General features: G+C 55.8%; 2 protein-coding genes across 2 annotated transcripts; both read right to left on the reverse strand.

Moving 5' to 3' along the window:
* Nucleotides 1-1440: 1440 nt before the first annotated feature.
* BCL7B (BAF chromatin remodeling complex subunit BCL7B) lies at nucleotides 1441-4614 on the reverse strand (the record flags this gene model as incomplete). The annotated part of the gene is made up of 5 exons (XM_057406473.1): nucleotides 1441-2233; nucleotides 2677-2756; nucleotides 2953-3138; nucleotides 3792-3888; nucleotides 4516-4614. Coding segments are annotated over 5 exons (555 nt in total), but the record flags the coding sequence as incomplete, so codon positions are not given.
* Nucleotides 4615-4657: 43 nt separating this feature from the next.
* Nucleotides 4658-10124, reverse strand: TBL2 (transducin beta like 2). Its single transcript, XM_057406495.1, has 6 exons — nucleotides 9996-10124; nucleotides 9718-9864; nucleotides 8571-8722; nucleotides 6395-6521; nucleotides 5536-5688; nucleotides 4658-5209 (listed from the first exon to the last, which is right to left on the reverse strand). The coding sequence occupies exons 2-6, from the start codon at nucleotides 9762-9764 to the stop codon at nucleotides 4753-4755; spliced, it is 936 nt and encodes a 311-aa protein (XP_057262478.1). The 5' UTR covers nucleotides 9765-9864; nucleotides 9996-10124; the 3' UTR covers nucleotides 4658-4752.
* Nucleotides 10125-10362: the final 238 nt, after the last annotated feature.

The following is a 10362-nucleotide window of genomic DNA, read 5'->3' on the forward strand; positions in this document are numbered from 1 at the left end:
AGGACCTTCCCACCCATCAGTTTGTCCCTCTTGAAAAAACACAAAAGTAGCATCTTTTGTTATCTTTTCTGGATCACAAGAGATCTTTTTTCCAGATCTCTCTCCTAAAACTATTTTCCCACTATCTACCACCACCTCAGACCAGTTTGTGTTCAGATTAACTCTCACCTGCCCTTCTCACCTGTGCATCATGATCCTGAAGCAATCAATACATGATTAGAAACACTTTACCATTACACATGGCAGTGTGAGAAAGAAAACCAAAACACCTCGTGCTGAGGCTTCCATGCTCAATTTAACCAACCAGAACATAAAAATCATCTACAACACACAAGCAATTGGGACTGCTGCAGACACCCACAAAAGTCATCTTAATTCAGCTGATTTATTTGGCTTTTTTGCATGTTGTTTTCATTTAATAGTTATCATTAGATAACTATTGAAGCCCATCATGCAAAATGCTGGAGCAGCTCTGCTCTGGAGCCAGGCTGAGAGAGCTGGGCTGGGTCAGCGTGGACAGGAGAAGGCTCCTCAAGGGGAGACCTGAGAGCAGCTCCAGTGCCTAAAGGGGCTGCAGGAAAGCTGGAGAGGGGCTTGGACAAGGGCCTGTAGGGACAGGCCAAGGGGAATGGCTTTAACCTGCCAGAGGGGAGACTGAGATGAGCTCTTAGGCAGAAGCTCTTCCCTGTGAGGGTGCTGAGGCGCTGGCACAGGGTGCCCAGAGAAGCTGTGGCTGCCCCATCCCTGGCAGTGTTCAAGGCCAGGCTGGACACAGGGGCTTGGAGCAAGCTGCTCCAGTGGAAGGTGTCCCTGCCCGTGGCAGGGGTTGGGGCTGGATGAGCTTTAAGGTCCCTTCCAACCCAAACCAGGCTGGGATTCTGTGATTCCATGACATGCACAAAAAGAATCAAAAATCAAAATGGGACAGGAGAAGGGAAAGGCTGGAGAAGGAGAGGTGACCAAGGGGAAGAAGGAGGGAATCCAGGCCTTGCACGCACAACTGCAGTGGAAACACTGGGCATTGCAGGTGAAGTGTTGAAGAGCAAGCTGGGCTCCGTGTTCCCAGCAGCAAGAGAAGTGGCCGCTCATTTGGGTTACAGTTTGTCTCATCTCTCAGACTCCCGCTACCACCTCCAGAGCCGTAAGAGCACCACAGTGCTCACAAAGATACCGGCAGCAGAAAACAAGATATCACAGGCACTGGCAGCGTGGGATGGGAACCCACTTCCCTCCCTGGTTCTGTGATGTGATCCTGCCTTCGTGCCTGCTGCTGATTTAACAATGGGCGCCTGCTGAGACCTGCAGAACCACCTCTGCCCTGTGCAGGGCTCTCGGCCGTGCCCAGTGGGACAACAGCACCGTGCTCAGCGCTGCCCTCCTGGAGGGAACACATCAGCTCAGCACGGCCCCCCAGGCCCTGCCCCCCCCGACACCGGGCACTGTTATTTCAAATAGTTTAATTTTAAAAATATTCTATTCAGTGCTAAAATAAGTTTCACTCCGCGCGCAGCCGCGCTTCGGCTTCGCCAGGCTCGATCACAGACTCGGCGGGACATGCAGTGGCGGCAGGAGGGGGGGACGGACAGGAGGTGGCGGGGGCACGGGGCACCTTGGGCATCCTTCGTCGCCCGGGGCGTGAATACCGGGACCGGGGTCCCCTGGGCACCAGAGAGCGGCTGGAGGCCCCACTGGGGAGAGGTGGTCCCACGGGGGCAGGGCAGAGTGGCAACATCCCTGTCCCTACCCCATGGGGGGGAGCGCCCCCGCCTCCCCTGACACCAATGGCTTAAACGAGCGGGTTATTGCACAGCGTCCCAGCGGGGCCGGCCCCCCAGATCGCTCCGGGTGGGTGGGAGGTGGCTCCCCCGTCCCCGGGGAGGGCGGGCAGGGGGGAGGCACAAGCAGGTAAAGAGCACCCACCGGTGCGGCAGGGCTGCGGGGAGCCCCAGGACAGCCCTGCATGCAGCCACCCGCCGAGGCCCCCCGGCTCCGGGGCAGCTCGGTGCAGGGAGAGGGAGCCAATAAATAGAGGCAAATCTGCGGGTGCTGGCAGGGCCCCGGGAGCGCAGGCGAGGGCAGGGCAGGCGGGGCCGGGCGGCTCTGCGAGGGGCTGGCGAAGGCGCTCTCCCGGCCAGGCAGGCTAGCTCTCCGAGGCCGTGTGGCACACAGAGTTCTGATCAGCACAAAATCTCTTCAAGGGCGGCGCACCGGAATCCTCCTCCTCTTCAGTTACCTGCAAGAGACAGAGGTCACAGGGGCTCGGCTGCCCATCGTGCTGCATCATGCGGCGGGGACACCCCAGACTCATCCATCAGGAAGCTTTTGGACACCAGGAGTGTGAACCCACTTCAGCCCTGGAGCCAGTGTTTTACCATCCCCACTGCATCCTTTCTTCATGCTTTATCACCTGACCCAACCTGCTCTAGTGGAAGGTGCTGCTGCCCATGGCAGGGGGTTGAAACTGGGTGAGCTTTAAGTTCCTTTCCAAACCAAACCATTCTAGGATTCTATGACCCAAGCCAGGAGATGGCTCAGAACACCACGAGATTTGGGGAGCTCCCATAGGACACTGGACACTGCAGAGCAAATCCATCGAGATGTTTCTGCTCATGACAGTGAAAGGGCAAAACCAGGTCTGTGTGTATTCAGACATGGCTACAATGCCCCTTTCCTTACCTGAGTCTCAAGAGGGACCGGCTCTTCCTTTGTGAGAGTGGGGGGCTCATCTGCAACTTCCGAGGAAGGCAGGGAGGGCTCTGGAGAAAACAGGGGGTTAATGCCATTGCCCAGGAGCACAGCAGATCCAGCTATGTAATAAGCCAGGAGAGGAGACCTCCGTCCCCATTTTCCTGCCCACATCCAGCCACGTCTCAGCTGCCCACTGGACAAGCAATGGCTCCTGCAGGATAGGGCCCAGCTGCCTTTCTTCCCCTTTCCCAGGCCAGCACCCACCTTCCAGCGTCTCCTGCCCCAGTGTAGGTGGCTGTGAGTCATCCGTGCGGAAGTCGGACGTGTGGGCAGGACTCATGGACTCGCTCTGCTGGGGGCTGGGGCTGGAGTTGGGGCTGCTATCCACCTTGAGCTGGTAGACATCTGACAGCGAGCTCTGGTTGCTGTTCTCATCTGCAGAAACAGCACCTAGTGAAGAAGAGCACCTTGACCCAGGGACACAGGCAGCTGAGGATGGCACCGAGAGCCGGGTCTTGGGGAGAAGGAAGGGCACGGTCAGAGGCAGTTTGAACACAGAGGATTCGCTGCAACCCAGCACTGAAGAACTGCCTAGCATAGGACTCTCACCAGGACACAGCCGGCACCAGATACACAACAAACCAATGGCACAGGGATTGCCTCTGCCAGGGGCACTGCCCAATCTCACACCTGCAGCTTGCGAGGGCCTCAGGCAGTTGATGGCAGGAAACCCTTGCCTACCCACCAGGGCTTTGTACCACTTCTGTCTGCAAGGTGCAAACTAAGGCCAGGAGCAATGTGCAGCGCCCACCTCCCAGCAGGCAGGCAGGCAGTCCTGGCACACACCTTTGCCAGGCCAAGTGTTCTCAAACTGCAGACCTCCAGCACCAACCCCCTCAGCCCATGTAATGGAAGTGCCAACACACTCTGCAGTTCTCCTTGGTCACATGAGCTGCTGAGGGCAAGGCTAGGCTGGTTAAAGTTTCCTCTTACAACAAAAATTAACAGTTTCTCAGCAGGGACAGAAGGGGATCAGCACAACCTCAGCTTCTCCAAGGCCTTAAACTCTGTCCCCAGCTGCAGTGGGGCACTGCCACACTCACCTTGGAACTCCAGGAGAAGAGAGGAGTTGGCAGAGGTGTCAGCTGGGAAGCCATTGGGTTCTCGGGCATTGCTGCTACTTGACTTGGATTTCTCTTTCTTGAGAAGAAAGAAGAAAAGCAGAAACACAAAGTTAGAGGAGCCCATTGCTGGCAGGAGGATGCAGAGGTGCATAAACTGCTCCGAAGAGGCTGCTTCCCCATCTCTCTCCCAGCAACCTGCAGGGATGTGCCTGTGCAAGCTATTCCGTTTTACACACTTTCGTAACTGAGCAGCAAAACTGCAGCTATGAAGGTTCACAGTCAGTAACGAAAGAAGAAGCTAACACAAGAGTACTGCTGAATGAAAATAAGTCATAGAACCGTGGAATGGTTTAGGTTGGAAGGGACCTTAAAGCTCATTCACCTCCAACCCCTGCCACAGGCAGGGACACCTTCCACTGGAGCAGCTTGCTCCAAGCCCCTGTGTCCAACCTGGCCTTGAACACTGCCAGGGATGGGGCAGCCACAGCTTCTCTGGGCACCCTGTGCCAGCGCCTCAGCACCCTCCCAGGTAAGAGCTTCTGCCTAAGAGCTCGTCTCAGTCTCCCCTCTGGCAGGTTAAAGCCATTCCCCTTGGCCTGTCCCTACAGGCCCTTGCCCCAAGCCTCTCTCCAGGTTTCCTGCAGCCCCTTCAGGCACCGGGGCTGCTCTGAGGTCTCCCCAGAGGAGGTCCCGCGGTACCCACCTCCTTGCTGTCCGCCACCGGCACCCACTTGAATATCCGCAGCGAGGTATCTCCCACCGTCACCCACTTCTTCTCCCTGCGGGACAACCCTCGCTCCCCATCCCGTCAGTACAGCAAGGAAGCAGGCGAGGGGCAAACCGGCTCTGACCAAACTCCTTTATTACAGCCTGTTCAGCGTTATCAAAAACCCCAGTCCCCGCAGGCAGCACGCAGTGCCAGATGCCCATGGGCACGCTTTCAGTGCTTCCTGCCATAGATGGCAGCCAGGGCCTGTCGGGCACTGGAGATCTGCTGCTCCAGGCGCTCCCGCGTGGCTTTGTTCCCAGTTTTTTTCAGGATTGCCTCCATCTCTTCCACCACTGCTCTGTGCCCAGCTGTGTTGTGGAAGACACGGATGGCCCGGTCCCCGCACGACACCAGGTAGCGGCTGCTGGTGTCAAAAGCCAAGTCTGTGATGCACTGCCCGTGCACACCGGTGAAGCGCTCCTCCTCCTCACCTCTCCGTGTGTTATACACCACGATGTCTGCGCCACTGGAGATGGCGACAACATGAGCATTGGGGGACAGGGCAATGCGGCAGGGCTCTGCCACTTCACACTTCCCTGTCAGCAGCAGGTAGGGATCCTGTTGCTTCTTATATTCCACATCTGTGTCCCAGAACTTCCACGTCCCATCCTTGGAAAGAGTTGCCATCCTGCAGCCAGGAGAGGAATGCAGTGAGCACCAGGAAGTCTGGCAGCATCCCTGCACCAGCCATGCCTGCCCAGCAGGAATCCTCGGTGGAGAGAGGGCTCTTTTGGGAAGTGTGAGTCTGTGCAGACACACAGCTCTCGCCCTCTGTCCAGAGCAGAGAGAGCAGACATGTCCAGGAGAAAATCCATGGGGAAGAGGCAGACAGCACAAGCCCTATGGGGCTCTGTGCCCAGGGCCTTGCTCCCCCTTAACAGGTTGTGGAAGCAGCGAGCTCATGTGTCCCAAGGGCAGAGCGTGCTGCTTCAGGCAGCAGTGACAGGCCCTTACCTCCTTGAGTCATTGGAGAAGGAGAAGGAATGTATGCCAGCAGCATGGCCTTTGAGCTCAAAAGCCCTGGCAACCTCCCGGAAGTCTCCGTTCTTACTAAAACACACCTCCCACACCTTCACGTCAGGGGTAAAGCCGCAGGAGGCCACAAACCTGCATGAACAAACAAGTGGAGACACAGAGGATCCATTACCAGGCAACGCAGGCTTGAGGGGTAGGCCCTGCATCAAGGTGAGCAGTCGAGGCTCCATGGAGGCAAAACCATCAAGAGCCCACAGTCAAAACATGGCTTGAATCAGCTAAAAACGCTTACGCTTCCCAGTGACAGCAGGCTGGGAAAGGGAATGCCCCCAGGAACCAGAGCAACTTCAGAATTAGGCCAAATTAAAAAACCTAAATGGTTCTGATCTCCAAATGCACTGAGCTCAGAACACAAGTCCTCCTGCAGCACCAAGTTAGAGGCAGAGTGAAGAACAAGATCTTCCCAGTAAACACATCTCCCAGTAATAAAAATCTTAATTTTATAATTAACCTTTAAAAGGTTACAAACACAAGTTGGAAATGCTGTTTGCTTTGTGCATGCCATTTGCGTTGTCCCACCTCCACTCTCTGAGGAGAGTGCTGCTCTCCTGGCTCCCCAGGAGATCGTCAGCAGGACAGCAGTACCAAAGCACAATGGCAACTGAGCATCTGAGCTAGGCAGGTGAGAGGCAGCGCTCCGGCAGGGCTGCTACCAGGGGCTGGAATCCCTTTGAAAAATATGGAGCCCTCAGAAAATCACACTAAAATAGCAGCCAAGTGCCAATGAGCTGAACATGCATCCTCCTGTTCCCACCCTGGAACACCTCCTGCCCCTCACCTCCCACAGGGTGACACTGCAGCGTAAGCATTGCTCATCTGGTTAGTGTTAATGCTGGCCAGGACTTCACCCTTTGGGCTCCAGATCATGATGGTAGTGTCATTGGAAGCTGTCATGATGAACTTTCCTGGGGGAAGAAAAGGCAAACATCAGGAGAGCTCCCAGCTGTGATGCTACCACAGACTCACCAAAGGCTCAGGACAGTCCCCAAGCAGGGCGACCCCTCCCTGCACCCAGTCAAGAAAACCAAAATCAGCACCAAAAGTCAAGGAGTGGCAATCCCCTAGGCCAAGGCAAAGAGCCTTGGCTCCCAGTCATGCCTTGGAGCACCTTGAGCATGCAGAGACCCTGCATGCTCCTCACCCTGCACCCACAGGGCTTGGCACTTCACTGGTTCCGCAGCAGGAACGTGCTGCTTGGTCTTCCCCAGGTGGCTAAAATGCAACTTTCAAGTTGTGGGTTGCAGCAGGTAGGTGACTACAACCACACTGCTTTGTCCAAATTTACTGGCCAGGTCAGCAGTTAGACCTCTGTTTGCCTCCACTTTTCCCTCTCCCGGATGGGGAGCTGCCGATTCACCTTTCAGCTATTTTTGCAGATGCAGTTTTCACTGTCACAGCTGAACAAAGGTCTCAGTTAACCTGTTCTCTGCTCTGCTATTACAGAGGTGAACTCACATCCATCCACTTCCAACTGTCCACTGTCTCATCAAGCCCTCACCATTAACACATACTCCCTCCCACCCCATTCTAGAAGATCCCAAAAGTTTCACATAGACCATACGAACTCACTAGAGAGCTTTTTGACTGGTTAAAGACAGACTGGTGGGCCAGAGAACAGTGAGCCTCTCAATAGTGAGACCAGACCTCTCTGCAACAGCGTGCCTGAAAATGCAAATGAGGAGACTGGGCAAACTGGAGTAGTTTTGTGCTTCCAGGAATACAATTTGTCCAAGAAGGACATCTTTCAGGTCAACTGGTAGTAAATAAAGGCTAAAAAGTGACACCTAAGAGACTGCAGAGAATGAAGTACTGGTGAAGAAATGAGCCTTGAGAATGCCAAAAACTCCAACACTTCCAACCCAACACCTCTTGCTGTACATGAGACATAAAAGCTGAGTTATGGTCAATGGCTCAATGTCCAGCTGGAGACCAGTAACAAGTGGTGTTGCTCAGGGATCGGTATTGGGACTGGTCTTGTTCAACATCCTTGTCGCTGACGTGGACAGTGGGATTGAGTGCACCCTCACCAAGTTTGACAATGACACTGAGCTGTGTGGTTCGGTTGATACGCTGGAGGGAAGGAATGCCATCCAGAGGGACCTTGACACGCCTCTGAAGTGGGCTGATGCCAGCCTCATGAAGATTAACCATGACAAGTGCAAGGTCCTACACCTGGGTCAGAGCAATCCCAGGCACAGCTACAGGTTGGGCAGAGAAGAGATTCAGAGCAGCCCTGTGGAGAAGGACTTGGGGGTGTTGGCTGATGAGAAAATGAACATGAGCCAGCTTCAGTGTGCGCTTGCAGCCCAGAAAGCAACCGTATCCTGGGCTGCATCAAAAGGAGCGTGACCCGCAGGTCGAAGGAGGTGATCCTGCCCCTCTGCTCTGCTCTTGTGGACCTGGAGCATTGTGTGCAGTTCTGGTGTCCTCAACATAAAAAGGACATGGAACTGTTGGAACAAGTCCAGAGGAGGACCACAAGGATGATCAGGGGACTGGAGCACCTCCCGTATGAAGACAGGCTGAGGAAGTTGGGGCTGCTCAGCCTGCAGAAGGCTGCATGGAGACCTCATAGCAGCCTTCCAGTCTCTGAAGGGGGCCTATAAGGATGCTGGGGAGGAACTCTTCATTAGGGACTGCAGTGATAGGACAAGGGGTAATGGGTTCAAACTTAAACAGGGGAAGTTTAGACTGCATATAAGGAGGAAATTCTTTCCTGTTAGGGTGGTGAGGCACTGGAATGGGTTGCCCAGGGAGGTTGTGAATGCTCCATCCCTGTCAGTGTTCAAGGCCAGGTTGGACAGAGCCTTGGGTGCCCTGGTTTAGTGTGAGGTGTCCCTGCCCATGGCAGGGGGTGTGGAACTAGATGGTCTTAAGGTCCTTTCCAACCCTAACTATTCTATGGTTTTATGATACTACCTCAAGCCCCAAAAGTGAGCAGATCATTCCTGTACCTGTCTCTGCAACTCCTATGTTGATGATGGGAGCTTTGTGCTTCTTTGGGAAGTCCCCAGCAGCTGCAGTGAAGGTGAAGTTGCCGTCATCCTTCTTGGTCATTTTATAGACACGAATTGTCTCGTTGCTCGCCAGCCAGACGACAAATGCCCTGTGGAAGGACAGACACTCTGAACCATTTAGAGATGCCTCAGTTCACCTTGGCTACAGCAGGGAAGCTACCAGATCACTCACTGGCACCTGAGGAAAAGGATGCACTGGCAGATAAAAGGCTGTGTGCTTCACAAGGGCACCAAGTTCTCTCTCTGTGTGAGCAAAACTACAACACTAAATGGAAAATAGGACTTGTTACTCCACATCTGGAAATGAGATCTCTTCCTCTAAGAAATGCCACTTGCAAAATGCCAAGGTATGCTTTTCCACTGGTGATCCCAGTCAGCTCTCTCCTGAGCCCAAGCGAGGCTCAGCAGCCTAGCCCAGCTGGATAGACTTTGACAAGCCCCTTCCATGGGTGCAGCAAGCTGGGCACTAGGATATTTGCCTGGAGAACAACATTAAAGTGATAGCTGCTTTCATGAGAGGGCCACGAATCAGCAGTACCACTGAGTCCTTGTGAGGGAGGTCACTTCCATGCAGCCCAGAGGACACATCACTGATGGTAAGCAAGGTTTGTGCTGTCTGACTGGCACCTCTGTCCACAGGACATGGAGACACAGGATATGGCCATAGCTCCAGGGAGACCTTAAGAGCGTCTTACCATTACCAAAAGAGACCAACAAGAAAGCAGGAGAGGACCTTTTGACATGCCAAGGGGAATGGCTTTAAGCTGCCAGAGGGGAGACTGAGATGAGCTCTTAGGCAGAAGCTCTTCCCTGTGAGGGTGCTGAGGCGCTGGCACAGGGTGCCCAGAGAAGCTGTGGCTGCCCCATCCCTGGCAGTGTTCAAGGCCAGGTTGGACACAGGGGCTTGGAGCAAGCTGCTCTAGTGGAAGGTGTCCCTGCCTGTGGCAGGGGGTTGGGACTGGATGAGCTTTAAGGTCCCTTCCAACCCAAACCAGTCTGTGCCTATGCTACGATTCCATAACGTCCCGGTGCCGCTGTGCCCCAGGAGGTTGCTGTGCCAGGGCTGGATGAGGTGTGGCCATACCGTGAGTCGGGGCTGAAGCGGACGAGCTCGGCGTGGTCCAGCCCCATGTTGGCACGCAGGCAGTGGTGCTCACGCGCCGCAAAGTCGCGGGTGCTCCACAGCCGGACCGTGCGGTCATCGGCGCACGACGCCAGGTACTTCCCGTTGCTGCTGAAGTCCAGGCAGGAAACATTGCCACTGTGGCCCTACAGAGAAGGCTCAGTGACCGCAGGGCAGAGGCCCTGCGGGGCAGGAGGCGCCGGGCCCGGCGGGGCACCGGCACCGGGCATACACGGTACCTTGAGGGCGGCGACCAGCAGCCGGTGGGTGAAACTGTGCTGCTGTGCTTTGTCCCGCCGGGCCCGCGCCGCCGGCTTCGCCTTCCGGTGCTCCCCAGCCCGGGCGGCGGCCGCGCCGTTCGCTTTGGAATCTGTGGGGCGCAGAGGGTCCGGCGGGGCCCGGGTCAGCGCCGCCCGGCCCGGCCAGCCCAGCCCCGCTTCCCCCGCCGTCCCTGCGGTACTCACCGAGGGGGGACGCGGCGGGCAGCCCCCGCGGGCCGGCGCGGCGCAGCACGGCCGCGAGCGGGATGAGGATGAGGATGAGGATGAGGAGCAGAGCGAGAGCACCGGGCAGCCCCAACACACCCCCAGCCACCGCCTCCATCTT

Source organism: Pezoporus wallicus, unplaced genomic scaffold (genome assembly GCF_028554395.1).
Source record: "Pezoporus wallicus isolate ANWC-B61680 ecotype Strahan unplaced genomic scaffold, APGP_CSIRO_Pwel_v1 contig_7963, whole genome shotgun sequence".
NCBI lineage: Eukaryota > Metazoa > Chordata > Aves > Psittaciformes > Psittacidae > Pezoporus > Pezoporus wallicus.